Here is a 27,919-nt window from a genome sequence, read left to right on the forward strand (position 1 = left end):
ACACATCGCCGTGCTGCTGTGTTTGCCTAAATCATCTAAATAACCAACAGGGCTAATGGTTAAAGTAAATAGGACAAGAGTCTGCATTTAGACCCAGGGATTGAGGGAAAAGTCATCATTTTTTAGTGTTTATATGAACACAGTTATCTTTATAATGATATAAATTGTGGTTTTCTGTATATGAAATTATGAATAACAAATGTAGCAGGGCATTACATTACTGTTTATTTCTTTGCATTTTAACTTTGTAAACTATAAAATTATGGGTCTCCTCATGGTTTGTGTCTTATATTGTGAGCTAACTGAAAACGTTCGCTCCCCTCCTTCTCCCCTGCTGGCCACACCCACTCTTGTCTTTTGCTCGCGGAGCTCCACACCCATTATGATGCATCTTTTGAAAAAATTCTGAGGTAGACCTGAACCGAAAGTGAGGGGTGTCAGGACCCTTTAAAGGGTTAAATAAAGCAATAAGCACAAATTCTAGAAGTTTAAACCACTCTTGGCGTACTAGATGTTGAATGGCATGTTAATGCTGTTCCAGTTCTTGTTTGAATATGCTAAAAAGGGGTTTGCATTTATAGATGTGTGTGCGCCTATTAGTGACGATCTCTCTCTTCTTAGCATAAACAGCCCTGAGTGGGAAGCAGCCGTCTGCTATTAGAGTACATTGTTCCCGTATTAATTCCATCACTAAATTGACAAATTTGTAATTCGTCTTCCACAAAATAGACAAAGTATCACTGATTCACCTTTAGCAGCTAATAGTAATGACCCAAGCATACTGGACCCAGGTGAGGAAGCTCCAAAGATTTCGGGTCGCAGCGCTAACAATACTGGAAACACAAAATGCAGGAATAGATAAAATAGATACAACCTGAACTTGGGTTTTATTCCATTTTCTAGAAACAAAGAGTCCTTGACCCAGCCAGTATATTTTCTGTGCCAAAATTCTTGCTATCCAATGCGTAAGCTAACCAATTTAAATTAATAAGACATTTGCAGATGACTCCTCATCAATACTGCAAGGTGTACCCAATCAAATGCTGATGTTTTGCTTTTATATTTTCCATTAGGCTATTATTTGTGAATAAACATATCTAGATATAGTAAGGAACATATCGTTAGTTTGAAAAATCAAGGGGGACCTTACAATATTTTCCGGTGTAAAAGGGGGTCTCGGGCAAAAAAAGGTTGGGAACCACTGCACTAGGGACATCAGAGACTTTTTTTCCCATCTTGTAAAAAGAGGCATGATAGATCTCCTTTAAGATGCTTTTGTTTTCTTTTTTGACTTCCACAGTAGGAAAGAAATAAATACTATGAAAGTCACTGGTTACCATAAACCAGCAAGAAAGAAACTCTAATAGGTTTTGAACAAGTGAAGGATGAGAAAACAACAGAATTTTTATTTTTATTTTGGGTGAAGTATCCTTTTAATATTCAGTACAGCCACATTCTTGCTTTTGTGATGCTTCCGTCAATACTTTTTTAGGTATTCCTTCATTAATAGTATTTAAAATGTACGATTTTAAGATCAAAAGAGCCTTTTTTGTGCTCAGTGCTTTATAATGTGCAAATGATTAGAAGGAAAAGCAACAAATAAGAAGAAAGCCAGACCAAAAGAGAAATCAAAAGAGTCTTTCTAGCATCTCTTATTGCAGCAAAAGAAGTAGGACAGCGATTTCTTTTATTCAACATTAAAGGATTAATCATTTCTCCGTGACATTTTCTCTCAGCTCTGAAGGTGAATGTTTGTGTCTGTGTGTTTTTAATATAATCTCTTTATCTGTCTTGTTATTTTTATTTGTCACAGCTCTGCTCTGTGTTGCTTTGATTTGAATGAGATTTCTGAAACATTCACTACATCATCGCTTGATTTTATAATTATTTTTAGGGGGGGTGGGGGGTGGGGGGATCAATAATGCACCTGTCAGTCAATATCAGTCTATGAGCTGCATCATCTCAGAGTTTCACTCTCAAATCCTAAATGAACGATTTTCATTGAAGGCGAGACGCATCAAATATGGAGTGGTATTGACTGCTGGAACTGCAGTGAATTTTAATATGTCCCCATCTGCATGAAGCTTGGGGCTTTGTGGGTAAACTTGCGGACACCCGAGACAGCAGCGAAACAAGAACTCCATTTGAATGTGTGGAGGTCACAGGAAACATTTGCAAATTATCTCACCGATGCGTCTTCTGATCTCCACACGAGATACTGGAAAACCAATCTGGCCTACTGATTGGTATCTTATCAGGCTGAGCTTGGAAAAATGTTCACAGTTTGGTGCAGGGATGGAAAAAAAAGATCACTCTCTTGTCTTCTCTAAATAACATTGGGAATGCCAAACAATTAAGCTTTCACTATAAAAAAAAAATAAAAAATCCATAAAGGTTTCAGTAAAAAAAACTACCGTTAAATAACTCATGTATTTAACAAACATAAAGTGTTATACACCAGTGTTTTAAAATACTAACATATGCACATCACACCTTTGTTACACTGATAAAAACCCAACCATAAGCATGTGGTGACAAGAGTTTTCCCACAAGCAGAGAAACATACTAATACATAGAAGTCGCTCAGTGTCATTCACACAACTGCTAAATGCCATCTTGGTAATGCACAAAAAAAAAAGCAATGCAATAAACATTATTTATCAAAATTAGATGTAACATAAAATTCTAATGTACATACAAGAGAAAAAAGACTAAAAAGAAACATACTAATGTCAACAAAAGGGCATAACAAGTGAAATGTCATGCAGGGAATACTGGTAAAGTCAGTTTATGGTTGTTTACACTAAATATTAAACAAACTCACCTTTTATGTAGGTAACAGATTTTTGCTCTGCCATTTTTACAGCTTTTTACCATAAACAAATTGTATGATTTCTTTATCGCAGGGGTGCCCAAACTTTTTCTTATGAAAGGCCCAAAACCAAACTTGATTGAGGTTAGTGGGTCAAAGGTAAATATAGTTGAGTAATTTTCTGATTTATTTAAAAATATTTAAAAAATAACCAGAAAACATTGCTTTATGAACTAATACAGCATAAATTGTTTTACAATTTGTAATGAACTGATTACAGTAAAAACATATTTATTTATACCAGAATGGAGTAACACTAGTTTTTGCCTTGATTTTTTCTTCGATGTCGAGTGACAATATTTACATTTCTTAAAAAAAATCAGATTCATTTAAAGCATTCAATTGAAACAGTTCATTTTATTTATTTATTTATTCATTTATTTATTTATTTAGCTCAGTAATAAGACAAACAACCACAAAAAAAAAAAAGTTTACGTCAGATGGGATCTTTTCCAAATGAAAGTTTACAATAGGCCAACTTGACCTGGGGGCCCTGCTTTGGTCATCACTGCTTTTTAGCTATTGGTAAATTGAAGAGTGTATGAAAACATTCAACAACCAGGAGAAGCTGAAGAAGAAAAAAACTTTGGCATAGCATTTTAGAACACAGTAAAAATAATCCATAACATTTACAGTGACAGCTGTGGTTGCCAGAACTTTAAAAATACTGTTGAAACCATATACGTTTTTTTTTTTTTTTTTTTCATTTTATGGTAAACTACTGTATTTTGTTAATTTCTAGATTTATACACCAACGTTTTGAAATACTAACATATGTACATCACACCTTTGTTACACTGAATAAAACACAATCATAAGCACGTGGTAATAAGAAAGTCATATCAAGAACAAATGCTCACCACAAACAACTTTTCCCACAAGCAGAGAAACATAATACATAGAAGTTGCTCAGTGTCATTCACACAACTGCGAAGTACCATCATGGTAACACGCATAAAATAAAAGCAATGCAATAAACATTGTTTATCAAAATTAGATGCAGCATAAAACTCTAATAACTGATGAGAAAAAGCTAAAAAGTAACAATAATGTTAACAAAAAAGCATAAAATGTAAAATGTCATGCAGGAATTTTGGTAAAATCAAACTATGGTTATTCACATTATATATTAAGCAGAAGTGCCCAAACATTTTCTTATGAAGGGCTAAAATTTGATAGAGGGTTGTGGGCTGAGGGTAAATACAGCAAACCTGTATTTCATTAGAGTTGCCGTGTGTAATTCACTAATTTATTTCATAATACTTAAAAATAAATAGCAAAAACGACTTAAATTGTATTATGCATTATATCTTTTTACATCTTATAATGAATTTATTACCATAAAAACAATTGATTCATGTTAACAACTATGGAGTTAAATGCTGTATACACTAGTCAAGTTGCAGATGTCTTGTTCATTGCCTTCTATCGGACAAGTGACAGTATTTATATAAAAAACAAAAGAATATTATTAATTTACAACCTTTAATTGAAGCATTTAAATTCAGATAGCGTTATTCAGTTAAATCTATATCAATAGCTTTCACTGATCTATATCTCTGATCTATATCTTAAATATGAATAATTACACATGTACTGTATAATATAAATGTACATTTGATCCCCCCTATAACGGTGTATACCAATGTGAATGCATTATCGCACCAATCAATGCTAGGAAAAATATGATTCAACAATCTGAAACTGGAAATTCTAAAGCACTGATAGATATCTTAAGTATTCACAAAGCAGGTTTCTTGTAAAATAGGTGTATGCAACCTATGTAACCTAAAAAAAGAAAAAAAAATTAGACACATTATTTGTATAGTTTGACCTATAATAAACTCTAAAATAGTCACTACATATCCTTCAAAATAATAAAAACGTATACATCTTATTAATAAATTAGATGTAATTCAAATATGTTCATAAATGTGATTCACTGAAGCATCTATACCACTACAGAAAAAAAAATAAATAAAACCACACTAACTGTTATTCGCTCACTCTTCTTAGATGGGACGGTGGGCCGAATCAAGAGTTACAATGGGCCAACTTTGGCCTGCTGGCCCTGGTTTGGGCATCTCTTTTAAATAAACTCATTGTTTACGCAGGTAAAAGATTTTTACTGCAGCATTTTTTACAGCTGAAATCACTGCCATTTTTATGTCCTTTTTAGGCATTGGAAAACTGAAAAGAGTATGAAAGCATTTCAACAACCAAAAGTTGACAACTCTGTCTTTAGTACAGCATATTAGAACACTGTAAAAAAAAAAAAATGTGTAAAAATAATATGGTAAAAAAAATAACATCTTTAGTTGGCAAAACTTTACTATTAAAAATACTATGAAAACTATAAAAGTTTTTTTTTAATTTTACAGTAAACTACCGTATTTGATTAATTTATTAAATTTTAAAACAACGTTTTAACGGGGGGAATTATTGACAACTCTGTCTTTGTTATAGCATATTAGAACACTGTAAAAATATCTGTAATATTTATGGTGAAAAACAAACGATGGGTGCCAAAACTTTACAGCTAAAAATACTATTGAAATTTTTATCTACATCTAATTTTATTCTAAATTTTACTGTAAACTACCATATTTCATTAATTTCTAGAATTATACACCAATGTTTTGAATTACTAACATCTGCATTTATTTTATTTTTTTTACCGTAAAATTACCGCCATTTTTTTCAGTGTATGATTCCCTTAGTCACTGGAAAATTATTTCATACTCCCCTCACTTGACAACCAGGAGAAACTGTGGGGGGGAATTATTGACAACTCTAACTTTGATATAGCATATTAGAACTCTGTGAAAAAAAATCTGTAATATTTACAGTGAAAAACAAACGATGGGTGCCAAAACTTTACCCCTAAAATACTATTGAAATTTTAATCTACATCTAATTTTAATCTAAATTTTATGGTAAACTACCGTATTTCATTAATTTCTAGAATAATACACCAATGTATTGAAATACTAACAACTGCGTTTTTAAAAATGTTTTACCATAATTTATTTCAGTGTATGATTCCTTTAGTCACTGGAAAACGATTTCATACTCTCCTCACTTGACAACCAGGAGAAACTGTGGGGGGGGGGATGTTTTGACAACTCTGTCTTTGATATAGCATATTAGAAGCTATACTGCGAGTGCCTGTATGTCAGATGAATTCACATGTTATGAAAGACATTTCCACGATTCAGCTCTTTCTGTTTACACTCGGCGGCAGCCTCATGTGCGATTCCTTCCTCGGTTGCATGCACTGAAGCTCACCCTGAACAAACTTGACTTAAATTTCAGCTCGGAGATGAAGTATTTACATGCTTTGTTCTTCCAAGTGGGTTGCTGTGCAGACACAGACTGTGGGCAGTGTTGACTTTGTTCCTGTTATCCTTTTGATGAATGCTGCTGCCGCTGTGGGCATTACCTCCCTTCGTGCGGGGCCTATTGATCAGGGCCATTGCAATCTAGTACCTGCACAGGATTACTGTCTCCACCGTTAGTCACAATCAATGACTCCGAGACAGCCGTGGCTAAAATGTCCTCAAAGGAGACAGAGGAGCTCCACTTTTTTTGTTTATTGAAGATGACGCACATGTGGGGAACAATTGCAGAAGTCTGATATTTGGCAGACTTTACTCTGATAAACTGCTTGTGTGAGTTCTTGTCAAAGTTGAGATACATTTCAGAAAAGCTGCATTTTGGGAATTCCTTTAGTGTTTTGTCCAGGCTTCTGGCTTGGGAATGTTATATTTTTTCCATCTTCAAAGAGTCGAGTTGAAGTGACTTGATTTGATGTTCATTCATTCATTCATTCATTCATTTTCTTGTCGGCTTAGTCCCTTTATTAATCCGGGGTCGCCACAGCAGAATGAACCGCCAACTTATCCAGCAAGTTTTTACGCAGCGGATGCCCTTCCAGCCGCAACCCATCTCTGGGAAACATCCACACACACACACACTCATACACTACGGACAATTTAGCCTACCCAGTTCACCTGTACCGCATGTCTTTGGACTGTGGGGGAAACCGGAGCACCCAGAGGAAACCCACGCGAAGGCAGGGAGAACATGCAAACTCCACACAGAAACGCCAACTGAGCAGAGGTTCAAACCAGCCACCCAGTGACCTTCTTGCTGTGAGGCGACAGCCCTACCTACTGCCTCGCCTTGATTTGATGTTATATTAGGTAATCCAAAGCTCTCACTAGATATACTGAAAACTTCCAGGTGTGTTGAAGCAAATTGGAGCTAAACTCAGCAGGACAGTTCCTTCCAGGACCGAATTTGGACACCCCTGATCTAAGCATAAAGTCCAAATCGCAAAAGTTTTAAGGCACAAAATCATTAAGGGCATGTCCGAATCCACTTTTTCTACTTTGAAGACTGAACAATATGCTCTGCGCCCCGGCGCATGGTCTAACAGGCTTGTATTTATTCTCCTAGTGAGTTATGGGTGTGTTTTGAGCATAACGTGCATTAAACCTCTCATCTGTCATTCCCTTTAAGAGTCATGTTGTATCATGGCACATTTGCTATTTACATGGCGGACTTTGTAAGTGGAAAAACTGAATGCTTCACTAACGGGAAAAAAGTAAAACAGACCCTATGCAGCGCAAGAATGAGCATCCTTTATTCGGCCTCTTCACTTTCTCTATACTTTTACTCTTTACTTTACTCCTTTACTTTTGTGAAATAAGGAAACGGTGCTGTACGCACTCCACTAAAGACATCCATTAGCCTACATATCTAATTTATTAAGCACAAAGATTTGTTTCAAAACAATTTCTAAATTCAGTTTTAATTTTTAGCAAACGAATAAATGAAAAACAATAGCAAAGTGTGGTCAAATAATAATGCTAAAAATAATAACATTATACAAATGCAAATTGTCATGAATAAACTGAAAAAAGCCCCAAGGTAAAGAAAGCATGGAAGCAGTCACTTTTATATTTATGTAGAAAATTATAATTTTTGTACCATTTTAATCCTTAACTTCGTTTTAAAATGAAAATATATTTGTATGTTACTGTACATCCTGTGTATATTAAGCAATGTGTAAAACCATTTAGACTAACAAGCTCTGCGTTGGACCAGACCAGCTTTTTGTGGTCAATGGCGCAGTCTGTTTTAGTTTCTTGAAATAGCAGTGCGCCAACAATGCGCCTTAACACATCTCCTTTATAGACCAGCACACATGAGTCCACAAGGTAGCGCAAATGGATTTCCTATTTAAACATTGTGGTCCAAAACATAAAAAATTACAGTTGGGCTGGTCTGAAAATAGCAACAAATCGTGCCATACACAGCTAGCAGCTTATTGCGCCAAGTTTATAATAGGGCCCTATAAGATAAAGTGCTTTCTGGTCGACAGACTGTAAAAATGCAGGGTTCCCCTCAATACATTAATTTTGTTCCAAAACAAACCGATTAAGTTAACTTAATTGTTTTGTAAATATAAAACAATTAAGTTTTCCCAAAATCTCAGGAACCATGTTGTTTCAGATCATTTTATACAAATAGTTTGAACTAGCATCAAAAATAAATTTGAGTGCGTACAAAATATGAAAAGAGTATCTGTAAAACAAGTGGTTTATCTTCAGGACAGTGATTAACTACTTTTTTTTTTATAAAACACATTATATATCTGTGTTAGACATAAATAAAGACTTTTTGTTATTTATGTCTTTTTCTTTTGCAATTATTACATTATTTCTATAATAATGATTTTTTTATATTACAATTCAGAAATGAATCCACACATTTGTGCACCATTTGAAATTTTATTATGTAATTATTATTATTATTGAGTTTTTTTAATTATTATATAACATTTCTACTAAAGGTTTTTGCAGAATTTTGAGAGAAAATTTGGAATTGTCATGCGCAGGGTGACATTTTCCTATATATACTCACAATGGTTTTCTGCTAAAAAGCAAGTTCGAATCAGATGTAAAAAACCTCTAAATGGCATCTAAAACTTCCTTCAAAAATTTGATTTTTTTTGTTTCTAATATTTATTTTAAGTTTTTTCACATTAAAGGCAATAAAAATGCCCTATTCATCGACATTAAAGTGAAATTATTGAACCTACTCAAGAGCCTGTGAATAATGATCATATCCCTATATATATCTTCTTAATGGTTTTCTGCTAAAAAGAGAGTTCAGATGCAAAAACCTCTAAATGACATCTAAAACTTCTTTCAAAAATGAAAATTTTTCTCAGTCACTTATGTTTATTTTAAGGTATTTCACATTAAAGGCCATGAAAATACTTCATTGATCAACATAAAAGTGAAATTATTGAACGTACTCACAAGAGCCTAAAAAAATTATAGTTTCCCTATTACCTCGAAATGGTTTTCAACTAAAAAGAGAGCTCAGGTGCTAAATCTAAAATTTCCTTCGAAAAAAAGGATATATATATATATATATATATATATATATATATATATATATATATATATATATATATATATATATATATATATATATATATATATATATATATATATATTGTCTCCTATGTTTAAGTTATTTCAAATTAAAGGCAATGAAAATACCATATTTATCGACATAAAAATTAAACTGCTTACAAGAGCCTGAGAAAAACACTCATTTTAAAAGAAAAGTTTTATGGCATTTAGAGTTTTTTGTATCTGAACTCATTAAATATAGTAATTATTGAAAAAGAAATAGTGATAATTACATTTTACTTTAATAGATTAAATAATATGTTTTACACAGTTTTAAAATTTGTGTCTTGTTTTTTTTTTTTTTTTTTTTTTTTAAAGTATTAACCAGCTGTTCTAAAATAAAACCACTGAATTACTCTTTTCATATAAAAGCTGTCAATCAGAAAGCACTCTATAGAAAATTCTTAAAAGGATACCTATCGTCATTAATTTCGCAAGTTATCCTTCTTTTCCAAAAATATGTGACCTCATCTCGATCGAACTAGGTAATAAAATCAATTTTCCATTTCAAAGGTAATAAGTAAATCAGAGACAATAGCTCTTCTTGACATCTATTCTCCAAAATTCCCATATGATTGATTGTCATGGTTGAAATGCAGCCAACAGAAATGCATTACAATGCAGGCCAGCATACAAAGCCAACTTTTTCTCAAATCGTATATCCACACCCCATAATAATAATCACTCCTGACAAATCAGAAACCATGCATTTGGATGAACGCGTGATTAAAAGTGACAGTTTATGATGTGTTTTGGATTCTCCTCCGGCTCTCCTGCGCATAAAGGCAGCCAATGCGCTTCGGTCTGACCCTCACAACCCTATTTTAAATGCAAATACTGAGTGTTTATCGGAGCTCCTTTGCCTGTTTTGTGGCAGTGAGCTGTTGACCTTAAGGAAATGGAAATTTGCCATCAGTAAAGCAGCAGCCATCTGCCCTCCATCTGCAAAACAGAGGGAGAGATATCCCTTACCCAGAGAGAGAAAGAGAGAGAGAGAGATGGACAGAGAGATTATACTTGTCTAATCAGAATAATGTTATTAGACGAGCAGAATCAGTGTAATTTCGTTAGACGATAACCCTAGTTGGCTTCAAGACGCACCATTAGAGGAAAGAGCAAAAGTATCTTGGCCTGGAGCTTCAAGTCCAAAGCCATTCCAAACATATTCTGACATGCAAAGGAGGTGAAGCACAAAACCATCCGTGGCGAAATCTAAATTCCAGAGCTCTCGTGCGGAAATCAGCTGCTTATTGACTCCATTGATTGAATTCTCATGCTCCTCTTGACCTCTCCATCTCTGCTCTTGCTTCCTGCGAATACCAGCTTTGGAATGATTGATCAAATTCTTTGTGCTCGGTTAATCTAGACAAACTGAAAGACAAAAAAAGAGGGTCAGATCCCATTGTGTGAGCTCTTCACCTCAGTCAATGAGCGAATGTTTCTAAATATTTAGCTAATGTCTGTGTTGCGGTTCATTCTGTTCCCATTGATTGAGGAGTCTGCAGGGATATTTTTTGTGTTTCTTTCACCTTGATGTAAAAGGCGGCGAATAGGGGTCTGCAGACAATGCGACACATTGATTGACTGGAAGCTGAAATTAACTGGAGTTGCTTGTTTGTCCGTTCACAGCTGCAGGCTATAATTGGATCTGGAGTGAGTGACACTTAGATTCTAAAAGATACATCTGGCCAGCTGTCAGCATCTGTGGCTCTGTCTTCATTCGGTGGCCATTACTCAGAAATTAGCCTGCAGAAGTGGAAGGAAGCTCTTCAGTTTGGTATTTTTAAAGGGATTGATCACGCAGAAATGAATGCTCTGACAATTCTGTCTTTTTTATGTTTTGTTTTATTAAGTCAGTGACTTTATTGACCAAAATATCTTTTAAATATATTTTTATATAAATGCCTTAAAGATGAGACCTCTCATTTTGGAGTCAACGTCAAATTTACAAAAGTGATTTTATATTATTAAAAAGAAAATTATATGCAATTAATTGTAACAATTTCAGTCTCCTTTTTTTTGTGAAAATAAAATGCAGTGTTTATTAATTTATGCATAACTATGGTAAAGTAGTATAGTAAAATATTATAAAAAAAAGAATATATATAGTTATCATATAAAATTATTTGCAAATGAGAAAAACCAGTCTGGAGCATATTGGCAAAAAAAAATTAAATTAATTTAAAAAAAGTCTTTTAAAAGTCTTTAAAAGTCTTTAACTGATTCTAAACATGCCTGATTTTTTTATATATTGTCTATATACTGTATGTATGTATATCACTGGTGGGTTGTATATCACAGGTGGGTATCATCACTGGTGGGACACTAACGCACCAGTGATGATATACAGTCACATCGCACTGCTACCAGTGTGATATTGCGTTTATAGAACAGTTTGACGGCCTAATCGTGTATATAAAAAAGAAAATCAAACACGGAGAGTCTGAAAACCCTTTTGTATGAGGATCATGAAATGCCACAGTCTATAGAGATTTCCCAGTATTTCTCTATTGCAATCCGGGGATCGCAATAATTAACCCTGAAAAATTCAAAGCAGCTCAATTAGTACCAGATTACATCAACCATCTTTGCCTCGCTTATTGACAGGGTAATGTCCACTAACGCAATGTATCTCTGAAATTATAAATATTTAAAATAGCCACTATCCTTATAAATAAACTGCATAGTCACAATCTAAACAACTACATTCGCATCTAAAAAAGCCTCAAAAGTACATTATGTTGCTCAACAGCTGCAATATTTGTCAAACTGTAGTGAGTCTATTGGTCTGCTGTCACAAAGGTCCAGAGTTGGTCCAATTCATAAGCTCATTTGTCCTATTTTGACCGCCATGCCATCATAAATATTGAAAATAATCAATCGAAAAAGGCTTTAAGACCAAACGGAATCCTCTGTCAGCTGTTGCTTCAGTGGGACTATAATCTGATGTAAGAGAAGTCTTCTTTCACTACTGTATTGTTTTTAAGCAGATAAAACATTTTACATGTAACTTTATTCTAAATCTTGGACCTTATTTTTGAAATAAAAATGAGCAATAAAAAGGTGTGAAGCACCAGGAGCAACCATATTAAATTAAGTTAAATATATTTTGGCTATTGTTTATATCCAGCAATTTTCAAATGTTCTTTTTTCTTTACTAAAGAGGCTAGAAAAATTCTGAAGAAATAATAATAATAATTATTATTATTATTATTATTATTACTATGTTTTAATTATTATTTTTTATTGAAATGGCCAAATTGTGACTGAGGACAGTTGAATGTGCTGGCCAGTTTGTTTGTTTTTTGTCTAATAAATGACAGCAAGCCACATTATTTTTTTACTGTAAAACTTTAACAGCTTGCTATTTTTTTCCTATTGATATTTGATGTAATAAATAAGTATTTTAAAAATTATTCTTGTTTTAATTTTTCCTTATTGCAATCTTTTAGGAAATATTTTTAGTCCATCAAAAAATGTGGTTATGGTGACATCTGACTAGCTAATCCAGCAAAAAAAAAGTACTGCTTAAAATATCACTAAATTTCAGTGTTAAATTTAAATCTCAGTTAAATAGAAACTGAGTCGTATAACTGCCAACCTTTCACCAGGCTATATATATATATATATAAGCAAACTATAAAGATTTAAGAATGCCTGTGTTTTTGTGGCTGCAACAATCTCTAAATATGCCTGATATATATATATATATATTTTTTTTTTAAATATAAGCTATTGTGTTTTGTGTATTGCAAATACAAAATCGGTCTGGTATGGACATTGCCTCTGTCTTAATAGCTAGTTTGATCAATTAGCAGTTAGTAAAGGGTAATCCATTTTGCTTATTAGAGTCAAGTTTTTAAAACTACTCCTAGCAGTTTATAAAATAGACCCCAGTAAATATCTATAGTATGTGACAATGTATATAGCAAGTAGTATGTGAGTGTATTTATTTGTAGATATTAGAGAGGTCTGCAAGTTCAGCATGTCTCCATGTCCTGCTGCTCCGCTCTGGCAGGAAGTGCAGTTCGCGGTGAAGGGATGGACAGCAGCATCAGAGGCATATGGGTAAACTGAGCCGCACAGCTGGAGCCTCCTGCTGCGTCCTCATTGGCCCCTGCAGCCTGTTGCCACGGCACCGAATGCCCAGCCATGAAATATGGATTCAGATCAAGCCAGCATGTTGTCATAATAGAAAATAAACCCAAACCTGAGAAAACACAGAACTCAACACAACTTCAGAGGGAAATGCACAACGAGGCTCGCAGTGATCACGCGGTATACTTTTTTTTTTTCCTCTGCTCCTCCACCTGACCCCGCTGCTCTATCAGTATGTGCATCACACACACTCTCCACCATATCATAACTGCTGGCGATGATCTCGGTTTAGTTCTGCCACGGGCTGCTTTATATTCACTGTCAGCTTGCCAGGTGTAAATTAGCCATGATAAGCTCTGCCCTTCACCGCCGTACTTCTGCTGTTATGACAAAGTCCGCCAGTCAAAGCATGCTTCAGATCAAACAAAGAAAAACGCTCGCCGTTTGTTCTATTGCACACAGAAGTTAAAAGTGTGTGTGTGTGTGTGTGTGTGTGTGTGTGTGTGTGTGTGTGTGTGTGTGTGTGTGTGTGTGTGTCTGTGCGCGCTGGTTTTGGTGGTTTGCAAAATTTGTATAATGACATGGGTTTGACCTAGTTGGACTCTAATAAGTGTTTTATTTACGAGGATATACCTTGTGTCCTTGTAATTTGAAACACGTTAAATTGATACCTAATGGAGTATTTTCCATTATAAAAGCCCCACAGGTTTTATGTGAGGGTTGGGTTTTGGGCCATATAATAAGCAATTTTACTGTATAAAATTTACATTTGAAAATGCCATAGCCTTGGAAAACCATTTTTACTTTTTTCTAAAAACAACATTTACTATAATCATAACATTATTTGCAGATAACACCTAAACAGAAGATATTCATTTAGGGATATCTTAATGTTTAGAATAATTTATAGACTTTTACTAATTTAAAATTCTTTTTAAGATTTTATATAACTATTTTTGCCTCCAGAATGTGTTTGTAAAGTTTCAGCTCAAAACACCAATCAGATTATTTATTACACCTTTTTAAATCTGGGGAATTTTAGCTGTTAGGACATTGTAGCTGTTTTTGTTGCCTGTGCCTTTCGTGCAAATGAGCAAGTTCTCTCCACCCACTGTTCCCATGTGCATGTCAGAGATTGGTTTGTATTGGTCTGGTGCCTGTTGCCTAAACGTAGATAAACAGCATAGTGACAGACAAGAATGAAGCAGATCTCCCTTACTACAGTAAGAACCTACCCAACCGTTATTTGATATATTTGTTGTGGAGTTAATTCAAGCCTTTCTGCAACGATGAGTCACACACAATGTCGTTTTAAAGTTCACACACACTTTTAGCTTTGCACTTTTTTTTTTGCATGGGAAATGTGACAGGATGCATGTTACTAAACATGTTATGAAATGTATAAAATAACCTGATTGAAGTCCATGAACTGGGATTGAAGCATCTTCTTTTATAATTGTACTGACACTTAGCGGCTGTGGTGATTAATTACGTGGTGATTTCTTTATTGAAAACACTGTTTTAAAACGTTTAATCTTGTAAACTCATTCTTGAGGTGCAGATGATCACAGAAAGCTGAACAGATCTTTTGATCTCAGTTGCTTTGCGCACGTCCTGTCTTGTGGATATGAACATATGCATTATATGGAGACATGTTAATACGTGTCTGTCAGTCAATTTGTTGGGCAGAGAAAACCGCACTCCTACGTCACAATTTGGTGAGCCTCAAAATGGGAGGGATTTGAATCCTATTTTAACCTCAGGAAATAAAAAAAGAGACTTATTTGTCTTTCTATCTCTCCACTGTGGACTGTGGACACACTATACCTAAACACAGTTCTGTCCAAACAGCTTACAAAAGATGATTTTCATCATAGGTGCCCTTTTACTGTATAAAATACAATAAGCCTAGTCAGTGTCCTCATAAACCACCAATATCAACATGAGTGTTTATTCCTATCTTACCTTCAATCGCTATATTTGGCAAGCCCAGCCGGAGAGCCATATACACACATGCTGCTCTTTGAAAGCGGCCGTATTATCTTTACTACGCTTCACGTCACATTGAATTTCCCCTCCATTTGTGCGTTTCAGCAATTAGCCATGGGGCCCAGAGCAGCTCTTCCCATAATGAAACCCCCCTGCGGCTTGCCTTTAGCTTTGATTACCAAATGCCTCAGCAAGTACTTTCTATTTAGTGATATTAAATCCGACTCAGAGGTGACCAGCATCAGTGCTGTGTCTTTAAGAGTTGGAGTTATCCTGCAGGGAGAGTGCGAGCCATGAAGCATCATGCTTCATGAAGCTGGGTATTGATGCAGAGTTGTTACAAATCGGATGCTAAAAAGATGAATGTGCTTCCAACTAAATGGAGAACTTCCTACAACTTGTATAAAAATGTCACTGATGTTAGCAGACAGGCTATTAAGAAAATTGCATGGGATATGGAAACCATAAGTGACGAATCACTTTAATGGTTGACTTAGAGTAGTTTAATGTTCACTAATAAATAAAGGTATGAGAACTCTCCTCTCTTTGCACTTTTGGACTTTTTAGGTACTGATATAATCACTTAAGGTCCCCATGAAATCAAAATGAACCGTATGATTTTGTTAGATCACATTGCTATTTTTGTAATGAACAATTCATCTGTGCATGTCATTAAGAAAACAATGTTTGCCCTTCTAATTTTTAATTGTTTGTTTGTTCGTTATGTTTGGTTTTAGTTAAATTGTCAGATTACAAATGTCTGGGCTATTGGGCGTGGCTAACATATTTAACCACACCTCTTCAATAGTTAGTTTTGACAACAAACAGAAATAGTGAGGAGGAGGTGACTGTTAGGGGGTGATAACCTCTCCCCAAACCCTTTTCCCGATCGATCCTTCTGAATAAAATGCCTACTTTACTACATCTAATCAGCTTGCAGTAGAAAAATCAAGCCACACCCACTGTTTTCTCATTTAATATTCCTTTTTTCTAGGAACTGCATCACAATATGAAAAAACGGTCGCAGATTCAGGTTCATGTAGACTTTAGGGACTAATCTGTTTTTTAGGGTAACATTATAGACCACTATAGACCAGTACAAACATGTACCTTATGTTAAGGTAACACATCGTATAAAACGCCAAGTATGAAGTAATGAAAATAATTTATGTAATATTACGGTAAAAACTTTAAAAAATTTTATTTGTATTTAAATTATATTTGATTTACTATATGTAAAATTATTCAACACACAAAAAATCCATTATACAACCACTCACAAACACAATAGAGATCAAAATGTATGAAGCTTAAAATATGCCAAAACAATGTGAATCTGAATCATGGTCATTTGACTCATTGACAATATTAATTTAATAAAACTAAATATTATATCCCATTATTTTTCTTTATTTGAATTTCCTAATTTGAATTTGAACTTCTTAACTTGAATATTGAACATCTGAGATTTAAGTTAAGTGTTTATACATGTATTTTCAAGCTTCAGATTTTTTAAAAAAACTTGACTGAATTCAGATGTCTTAAATTTCAGATGTTCAGTGTTCAAGTTAGGGTTAGGTTAAATTCAAATAAAAAAAAAAATTATAGTATATAATATTCAGTTTTGATAAATTACAATGGTTAATGATTCGTTCAAACATTCATTTTCTTTTCTGCTTGATCGGTTTAATAATCTAGGGTCACCACAGTGGAATAAACAGCCAACTTATCCAGCATATGTTTAAGGCAGCGGATGCCCTTCCAGCTGCAACCCATCACTGGAAAACATACACTCTCACCCACACATACACTACAGACAAATTAGCTTACCCAATTCACCTATAGCGTATGTCTTTGGACTTGTGGAGGAAACCGGAGCACCCAGAGGAAACCCACGCAAACACAGGGAGAACATGCAAACTCCATACAGAAATGCCAACTGAACCAGCCACGGCTTGAACCAGAGACATTCTTATTGTAAGGCAACAGCGGTACCCACTCTGCCACCGCTAATAATTCAAAACAACATAATTCAGATTCAAATAGTTTTGACATTTTTTAAGCTCCATAAAACTGAGAGAAAAATAAATAAATAATGTAATCTTCATTGTTCAAATTTTTGTTGTCGATGTTAGTAAAGCATAAACCATATCTAATAATGTATTTTGCCAAAAAAAAAAAAAAAAACACTTTAAGACTTAAACTTCAAGACTCACCTCAAGAAAAACACTCATCAAAATGAGAAAAACATTCATGAAAAAAGATTGCAACTAAAATTTCTGAAGGTTACAGCAGTCAAAACCTAACTCAACCCTTGCTTTTAATGACTTTAGCACATCTGGACAGCCTGCTGTCAGAGGGTTTCAGTCATTTTAAAATGTCTCACCATTCAGAAATTGTAATGTCAGGCTGCCAAATAAATAGGGTTTGTCTGATAATTAAAGTTATAATAATAATAATTGGGTAATAGTTCAACCAAAAATGAAAATTCCCTCATCATCTACACTCCCTCTTGAGGTTTAAATCCTTTATGTGTTTCTTTCTTCTGTTGAATGAAAAAAAAAAAAAAAGTTATTTTAAAGAATGCTGGTGGCTGGAGCCTGCTACTCAGATCAACTAGATCAACTTCCATAGTAGGAAAAAAAAAGACTACGGAATGGTAATGGTAGCTAAAGGATGACGGAATTGACATTTTTGGGTGAACTATCTCTTTAAAGAAAATATTGACAGATTAAGACCAAATAACTGAACATTTTCATATATATTTTTATTTTGGTAATATTTTTTTACTGAGTAACCCATAAAATAGGCTTAACAACATAGTCTTCAGAAAACGTCAAACCAAACAGCAGTGACCTTGAAGAAAGGTCATGACAACGAAAAAAGATTGCAACTAAAATTTCTGAAGCTTACAGTGGTCAACTTTGCAGGAATTTTGCAGGCCCTTGCTTTTAATGACTTTTAACACATTTGGACAGCCTGCTGACAGAGAGTTTCAGTCATTTTAAAATGTCTCACCATTTTGCAAAGTGAGAAAGTCTAATGTCAGGCTGCCAGGTAAATAGGGTTTGTCCGATAATTAAAGTTATAATATTAACTGGGTAATAGTTCACCTCAAAAACATTTACCCTCCTTCATTCTCTTTATTTCTGTTGAACAAAAAAAAAGGATATTTTAAAGAATGCTGGTGGCTGGAACCTGTAGACTTCTATAGTAGAAAAAAGACTACAGAAGTCAATAAATGGCAGCTAAATAATGACGCAATTGACATTTTTAGGGTGAACTATCTCTTTTTTTTTTTTGGTATCTGACAATTAGAAATTGTCAGTAATTAAAGAGTTAATCTTTTTTTACTGAGTAATTCATGAAATATGCTTAAAAACATGGTATTCGGAAAAACATCAAACAGCAGTGACCTTGTTTCTGAAATTGAAGGTTGTTGACTAATTTTATGTCCACTATTTATCTTAAAATTCATCCATTATGGAGGCAACATTCAATCTTTTTTTTTTTTTTTTGGTTGTCCATACATGTGACCAATGAGCCATTGAAAGTTTTTCTATGCCGGTCATTTGTCGACGGTGTTGTTTAAGGAAATCTTGTGTGATGTCTAGAATATTCTCTGCTGTTGTTGCTGTTGTCAGCTATGGATTTGTTGGTGGAACTTGTTCAGTCAGACATGTGACAGGAGGAAATGACACGTAGCGCATGGTGAAAACTTACCCCCATTTGACTTAATGGCCAATGAGCATGCATACACACGCACACACACACATGCACACAGGAAATTATGTGTGAGGTGCCGGTCTGCACGCAGGAAGTGGAGGTCTGCTTGTCATTACAGATTTATAGGTTGGTTTCTATCGACAGAGGCTCTCACGCCATTTTAGTATTTTCTATAAGCAGGAGCAAAAATCTGCCACAGAGCTTTCAGTTGAAAACATGGAGTTTCATTGGTCAGTTTTTACAAATATTTAAAGGTCCCATGAAATCAAAATAAAGTTTTTTTGGATGTTGCTATCAGTATGTTAATTTTTAGGATATCTATCGTGCATCCGGAAAGTATCCATAATGTTTCACTTTTTCCATATTTTCCTTATTCCAAAATGTATTAAATTAATGTATTTCCTCAAAATTCTACACACAATAGCCCATAATGACAATGTGAATTTTTTTATTTTTTTAAAATTGTTACAAATTTATAAAAAATAAAAACCCTGAAAAATCACATGTAAAAAAGTATTCATAAGTCTTTGCCGTGAAGCTCTAAATTGAGCTCAGGTACATTCTGTTTCCACTGATCATTCTTGAGATGTTTCAGCAGCTTAATTGGAGTGTGGTAAATTCAGTTGATTGGACATGATTTGAAAAGGCATACACCTGTCTATATAAAGTCCCAGGGTTGATAGTGCATGTCAAAGCACAAACCAAGCATGAAGACAAAGGAATTGTCTGTAAACCTCCGAGACAGGATTGTCTTGAGGCACAAGGAAGGGGAAGGTTACAGAAAAATTTCTGCTGCTCTAAAAGTTCTAATGAGCAGAGTAGTCTCCATCATCTGTAAGTGAAAGATGCTTGGAACCACCAGGACTCTTCCAAGTGCTGGCCGGCCCTCTAAGTGGTCGGAGTGATCTGGGAAAGAAGGGCCTTAGTCAGTAAGGTGATCAATAACCTGGTGATCCACCAATCAGGCCTGTATGGTGACCTGTGAACACGCCTGTATCCTCCAACAGGACAATAACCCAAAGCACACCACCAAAATATCAATGGAGTGGCTTCACAACAAATCAGCGAATGTTCTTGAGTGGCCCAGCCAGAGCCCAGACCTAAATCCTATTAAACATCTCTGAAGAGATCTGAAAATGGCTGTACACCATTACTTCTCACCCATCCTGGTGGAGCGAAAAGAGGAATGGGCAAAAATTCCCAAGGACAGGTGTGCCAAGTTTGTGACATCGAATTCAAAAAGAATTGAGGCTGTAATTGCTGCCAAAGGTGCATCAACAAAGTATTGAGCAATACTTATAATACTACTTATGCACATGTGATTTTTCAGGTTTATTTTATGTATTTATAAATTTGCAACAATTTCAAAAAAATCTGTTTTCACATTGGCATTATGGGCTATTGTGTGTAGAATTGAGGAAATAACTGAATGTAATCCATTTTGGAATAAGGCTGTAACATAAAAATATGTGGAAAAAGTGAAGTGCTATGAATACTTTCCGGATGCACTGTATAAGCAGGGCCGGCCCTGTACATTTGGGGGCCCTAAGCAGAATAATTTTGTGGCTCCACCTTGCTCTAAATAGTGGAGTATTGCCATTGCAAACTTGCTCACAAAGATTTTATTGTTTATTAAATACAATCAATGAAGCAGAAAAGCAAAGCCTGATTTCTTCTATCTAATAACTGTCTGAATGATTTGGACATTTTAAAACAGCACTGTTTTTATCAACTAGTAGCTTAAAAAATGAAGAATTAAACACTCTTTAATAAAGGGACCATACATGGGTCCTACTCTGCGTCCTTCTGGGGTGTTTAAAATATATTCTATCAATTTAGGAAACAGATTGAAAATTCTATAAAAGGTTCTAGGTTTAGTGTTTATTTATTTATTGTGAGTACTATTGCATTTCCGTAAAATGCATTTTAGACAAAAAAAAAGAAAAAAGCAGCAAATACTATTGAAGTCAATAGTTACAGTTTACCACATTCTTCAAAATATCTTCTTTTGTGTTCAACGGAACAAATAAACTCAATCTGATTTAGAACAAGTCAAGGTTGAGTAAATGATGGCGAAACCTTAATTTTGGGGTGAACTATACCTTTAGGATCTAAATACGTTTACTATTGCACATGCACAAAGATTGTCAAGCATTTCATGACATTAATCTCACTTAAGGCTGTAACCAGAGGAAATGTTTACAAATTCTGGAAGAATACAAACAAAATCTGGAGCAAAAACCTGAGAATGACACTAGATACACGCTATATGTGATGTTATGTCATTGTGATATGTGATGCGATCATTTTTCCTGTTAAAAGCATGGCGACAGCTCAGCAGTCGCTAAACGACAAGGATTTCTGTAGCAAATAAGCGAACCACTACAAACTTCTCCCCGAAAGTGATACAGATTGACGATTGTCTAATCTGACCAGAAGGCTTGACTTCCTTCAGTTTTAGCATTGCAATTTACCTCATTCAAAGTAATGCGAATGAACCATCTTTATATATTTATAGTCTTTGGTATGCAGTATTATTCATCTGACCTGTAACATGGGTCTTCTATGGTTTCATCTATTTTTGATGAAAGGTAAAAAGAAAAGTAATTTCAGAAACTGAGCAAGTTATTACATTTTGATCAAAGATTATAAAGACAAACATGTTTTTTTTATTGGAATATCGTGCACTGATGAATCACGCACAGTAAGACTTGGAACGTGCATTAAGAAAGTAAATAAGGTCTTTTTTGATTTCATGTTGGTTGAAAATCTAATTTCCTATGTGTTGTAATCAGTTTTGTAGATATGAAAGTCAAATATCTCTTTTGTGTCTTTATAAATCAAAGCTCTTTTCTAAAACAAACTTGATGATGAATCACAGCTGTGTTGTTGTGTTCCAAATCCCATTTAAATATATATATATATAAAATGAGACGAAATGTCAAAAACTACTCCCACTCTCTCTTCAGCACGAGGTTGTCTGAAGAGGTGAAACCAATTTGTTTTCGATCTGTGAACACGGCTCCTTCTGATCCCATGCGTTCTTTAAGACAGGCCTTGATTATTGTTCTATGGAGGCCTTCAAAGTCAGCCTCAACAAAGACCATCTCACAGAGGTGTCAGAAGTACAAGGATTCACAATAAACACTGTCAGATTTGACAGTTTGCTCAGCATGTTGCTGTTTGAATGCTATATTGGCTTAAAAAATTGTAATTTATGCATTAGTCTTTGAGAAAATTAGCTCTGCTTTGTTGAAATAGCATTTGTAAACTACTTTATTTCCAGGACATCACATTCTGATGTTTTGTGATTTTGGCTTATGTGATTTATCTGAAAATAAACTAAAATGAAGTAAAAGACGATAGGTTTAAGTATAAAAAATAATCTTTATTTTATTTTATTATTTTATTTTTTATTTAGCGACTTTTAGCGACTTTCCGGGCAGAGCTTAGCACCTTTTCATTGAAAATAGTTGGCAACACTGATCCCAACTTCTTCAGCGATCAACGCCACTGAGGGCGCACTCACACTATGCTATCCAAACTGTGCTCAGGCCTGTTTCCTGGATCATTTGAGAAGTGTGAGTGCTCTGAATCGGGCTCAGGCGCAGTTCACTTGGCCGGCCCTGGCCTGGTTAGAAAAGGTGTGCCAGTTCATTTGGGCTCAGTGGAGCAGTACGCTTGTAGTGTGAGTGCAAAGCATGCCTGAGCCCAAAACTGAAGACAAGACGTGACTTTTAAGGGACTGCTTCATATGGATTTATTAATCATTCTTACTGTTCAATAAACGCAAACTATCGTAGATTATTAAAGATGCAAACCCCTAAGTGCAGAACGCACCAGAGCCCGAAACTGAAATCCAGTGGCGTAGCGCAAAATGCGGAGGCCCCCCTGCAGGGATCACCGACGGGGCCCCCAGTTGAAGGCGGGGGGGGGGGGGGGGGGTATACACATAGATATACACATATACACATATGTCTATGATCGGGAGTTTTCCTGGATGTTAGTATGCATTTTTTTTTAATGATGAAAATTTTTTTTTTACATCACTTTTCTACATTGATGGATCACTTATCGCACGGGCATTCCTGACAAAAAGCTTGTGTTTGTGTGTATGGAAATGTACTATTCACTCTCCCTGTTAAATTTGATCTAATCATGTGCTGAAATACACCTCCTCTCCTGCTTTCACTGCTCATACTGACGGAGGGAGCGATTCGTTTGTGAATGAATCTCCGTTATGAACGACTCGTTCACTAGCCGACAATAATACAAGTTTCTGGCAGCGCAGCATCTCTTTGTTATATTTCTTTTGCATTGTTTGCTGATTTATTCAACAAACCTAGCATAAACCGAGTGTTTAGTGCGAGTTGGTGCAACTTTGCCTTATGGTGAATGCAGTAAGTGACTATAGCTATTATTATCAATAACGTGACCTGTTTAGCACAAATTTCAAAACATACAAAAACGTAAAAAACTTAATCCTATGAAATGTTCTGCCTTTGTGCTTTGTTTTCTTTGTTTGCTCGTTACTACACTCGTAGACGGCGCTTAAGTCCTGCATCTTCACGTAATAACACTGTCTTGACTAGTGCGGTTGAATGACATTTGTCCTGGGAGCACTGTACCAATGTGGCGGCGCTAGACGCATGCTCAGGGTCCCTATGCGATATCTAGTGTATATATCTATGTCACAAATTGAGGAGCGGGGAAAGGAGGCGGAGTGGCGTGACAACGCGGGGAATCCTTCACAAACTGAGGAGCGATCACAAACCGAAAGTGGCGAGAGCGTCAAAGTAGCCAGAAGTCATTCATTTTTTAACGAGAACCGGCGGCGAGAAACTGCGGCGCGTCTTCATTGGCTATGACGCGGTTCGGCGGCAAGCAATCAGAATGAAGTAGTCCACCGCCTGAGCGGAGTTCAGAGAACACAGACCTGTAAACTTTGGTTCCGACCACAGTTGTTCCCAAGAGTTTGATTATTGCGGTTCCTGGATTTTCAATTATTAAAAATCGCGACGATGTGGGGCCCCCTAATCACGCGGGGCCCCCCCGCGGTGCGTGCCCTGCGGGCCCGTCCGCTACGCCACTGCTGAAATCGAGACTTGACTTTTAAGGGGCTGTTTCATATGGATTTATTAATCATTCTTACTGTTCAATGAACGCAAACTGTCGTAGACTATTAAAGACGCAAACCCCTCACTGCGCGACAGCTGCACCTTCAGCAAACTTCATTATTTCTGCAGCATGAAGACTTTATGATTGTTTATGAGCGTCAAAGGTGGCTGATCTGCCTGTCACTGCATATCAAACGACTAAACCAAAATAACTAAAGAAATCTTCACTGTGCTGAGCAAGAGCGCTTCTTAAACTGAACAGCGCATCATCGATGACGTAAGCGTCATCATACAAGTGTACAATTGTGCTTCGGCCCGGTTTAAGGCAACTTTACATATTGTGAGTACGCACTGAAGCGGCGCTGACGGATCCTAAATGCAGTTCGACAATGCCTGGCATCACCCATTCAAAGTGAATGGGAAGCGTTGATGCTGACGCCCCGTGTGAATGGGGCGTAATACGGAGCAGCAGCGTTTTAAAATGAAAACGGTCTCTTCAGCGTTTTCAAAAAGCTCCATTTTCGACACTCAAAAACTCTAGGGTAGTGTGGACGGATGGCCTAACCATTGCAAAACTTTTCCTTTTAAAACAAAAACGTATTAGTGTAAACAGGGTCTAAAGCCTGGTGTATACTTTTGCGTCAAGCGACCGCCGTTACTCACGGCGCAGGCAACGCGTGTAGCTGTGCATTTATACTTCTGCGCGCGGTCTCTGTTGGTCTGCATTAACACTTCCGAAACACTAGTTTGCAGTGAGGTGTAAATGTTCCTCTGTGTCGAGTTTCTTCGTTGCTGCTTTGCTTTTCCTGAACACTTCCTGGACGTACAAGTCACTCAAACTCGTTCATTTTGAGGCAGGAACTGGCGGACGTGCAACAACTTTAACCATGAGGTAAACACAGAACAAAACTTTCCATCCGGAGTTCCTTCACGGGACTCCACACTTGTAAACAATCGCTCGCGCCGTTCGCGCGGCTTTCGGTCCCGCCCAGACTCGTCAGCACTACCAAGCCGACCAATCACAGAGCTTACGCTACGTGTTGTTGCGACGTGTAGTTACATTTTTTGAAAGGTGCACGTCAGTGACGCCAACGGCCATGGCGAAGGGCTATGCGTCACCGCCGTAGCATACTCCGGCGTTTGACGCAGAAGTATAAATCAGCCTTAAGCTGAAGGACAATGAATGAATATTGTGTGTGTGTTTCCCTGAGAAAGCAGAGTTTGTGATGTTATGTAAAGTGAGCAGCTTTATCAGAATATTACTCGTTTATAGTAAAACCAAAATGATAGGTTTAATTTAAATTTCAGTTCATGTTGACATTATGCTCTGATTAAACATCTGTTGCGTATTGAATGGCTGTGTGAGGCCGCTCAATATCATATCACTCTGTTTGTGTGTGTGTGTGTGTGTGTATATCATATCACTCTGTTTGTATGTGTGTGTGTGTGTGTGTGTGTGTGTGTGTTTGATCTGTAACCAAAGCCTGGTCTTCCCTCCTCACCTCTCTCTTTCTCGTCTCCAGAGGGCCGCGGCTGCGTTCTGTTCTCCTCATCTGCCACATCAAACGATCTCATTACCTGCCTTCATATCTGAGAGTCTCTCTTTCTTTCTCTCCCTTTCTCTTTCTATCTCTTTCCCAACCATCTCCCTGCTTAACTTTAAAACACGGAATGATTGTATTTATAATAGCTGAAGTCATGCTACGCTCCCCTCTGAAGTCTCTATGTGTGTCTCTCCACAGCCTCCACCATCCCGCCGCAGACGCCCCTCTATAAAATTCCCTTTTATTTATTGCTTGTTTGCTTTTTATTAGGTGGCAGCGCAGACCCCAGCCGTTCCCTGCTGTTTGATGTGCGCTGCTCTCTTGTCACTGATTACAATTCACATCTGCAAAAAGACAGAAAGGAAGGAAGACAGGCTGTTAAAAAGAAAAGAGCAGGCTGCCAGCGGCTCTGCAGAGGGATCACGTTTATTTGCCGTCCTCAGTCTCTGGTTACTCCTTGGCTGTGTGTCAATCTGCTCTCTAGTTCAGTGGTAAGTACACTGCCCAGGGAGCCAGGCGAGTGAGTCCAACTGTCAAAAATGATCATATTCACTTTCTAGATTCAGAATTTTTCAGAATGCATAATAAAAGTGAGTATCTATCTATCTATCTATCTATCTATCTATCTATCTATCTATCTATCTATCTATCTATCTATCTATCTATCTATCTATCTATCTATCTATCTATCTATCTATCTATCCATCCATCCATCCATCCATCCATCCATCCATCCATCCATCCATCCATCCATCCATCCATCCATCCATCCATCCATCCATCCATCCATCCATCCATCCATCCATCCATCCATCTATCTATCTCTGTCTGTCTGTCATATCATTTTTTTATTTTACTGTATGTCATGTTCCATCTATCAATTAATCTATTATTCTATAGATCTAAATAGTTTTTCTTTCTTTCTTTCTTTCTTTCTTTCTTTCTTTCTTTCTTTCTTTCTTTCTTTCTTTCTTTCTTTCTTTCTTTCTTTCTTTCTTTCTTTCTTGTCTGTCTGTTTGTCTGTCTGTCTGTCTGTCTGTCTGTCTGTCTGTCTGTCATATCATTCCTTTGTCCTATCGTTCCATCTATCATAGGGGCCAAGCACTAAGGGTGCGTAGGCACCTATTGGATCCATTCCTGTTCTTATTATAATTCTTCTGGCTTCTTCTTCCGCTCTGTGAGTCTATGGCACTGATAGAGAACAGCCTGATTTTCAATCACAACAAATTTGGACTCGCTAACTCAAACTCTCAGCGCCGCCACTTGTTCAAAGTTTCACTGGAGTCAGTGACGTCATTTTCAGTCATGATTTTTCGTTAAACCTGTTTGAATGAACTTGTCATAGGCCTTTTTCACCAATATCGAGGCCATGCTAACCAAAAGTTTTGGAACTTAAGTTGTCCATACATTCATCCATCCATTTCTCTTTTGTTAATCTATCTGTCCATCCATCAAATGTTCTATCCTTCTTTCTTTCATATTATCAGCCCCTCTTTCAGACCACCATATCATTTTATCTGTTTATTCTGTTTTACTGTCATTTCATATTTCTCACTATCAACTGTTTTAATCAATCATAATTGTCTGTCTGTTGTTCTTTTGTTTTATTTATTCTAATAATTGTATCAATAAGTTTGTTGTATAAATGATTTATCTGTCCTCTTTGTTTTCTATAGCATGTATTTTCATCTGTGTGCTTAACTTTACGGTATATACCCCATGATGCCTTACATAACTTTTTACAAAACTCTGCATCTATTGTTTTAATACATGAAACATATGATACCAGAATGATATGGGTGAAAATATGTTCTACAGTTAATGCAAAACTTCAGCTATATATTATAAATCAGCTATAGAATTATGAATAAGTCATACTTTTTCTTATGAAGGGCCAATAATAAAAGTTGATTGAGGGCTACGGCCCAAAGGTAAATGTAGCATCATATACCGAACTAAACAATGGTGTTCAATGCTAAACATAACTGAAGACCTTTACCTGCCTTTGCTGAACTATGTTTTGGGCCTTGACCTCTGTGTATCGAGTAAAAATAAGTTTACATTTACCATTTAATGAAGTAT

General features: G+C 36.0%; 1 protein-coding gene across 1 annotated transcript in view; it reads left to right on the top strand.

Moving 5' to 3' along the window:
- Positions 1 to 27,919, top strand: part of LOC147843922 (uncharacterized) — a 143,860-nt gene that overhangs the window by 46,184 nt on the left and 69,757 nt on the right. The window contains exon 6 of the mRNA XM_087253372.1: positions 26,108 to 26,328. Coding sequence (XP_087109498.1) covers positions 26,108 to 26,328 — 221 coding nt within the window. The remainder of the gene's footprint in view (positions 1 to 26,107; positions 26,329 to 27,919) is intronic.

Source organism: Danio rerio, chromosome 5 (assembly GCF_052040795.2).
Source record: "Danio rerio strain M-AB ecotype USA chromosome 5, GRCz13ab, whole genome shotgun sequence".
NCBI lineage: Eukaryota > Metazoa > Chordata > Actinopteri > Cypriniformes > Danionidae > Danio > Danio rerio.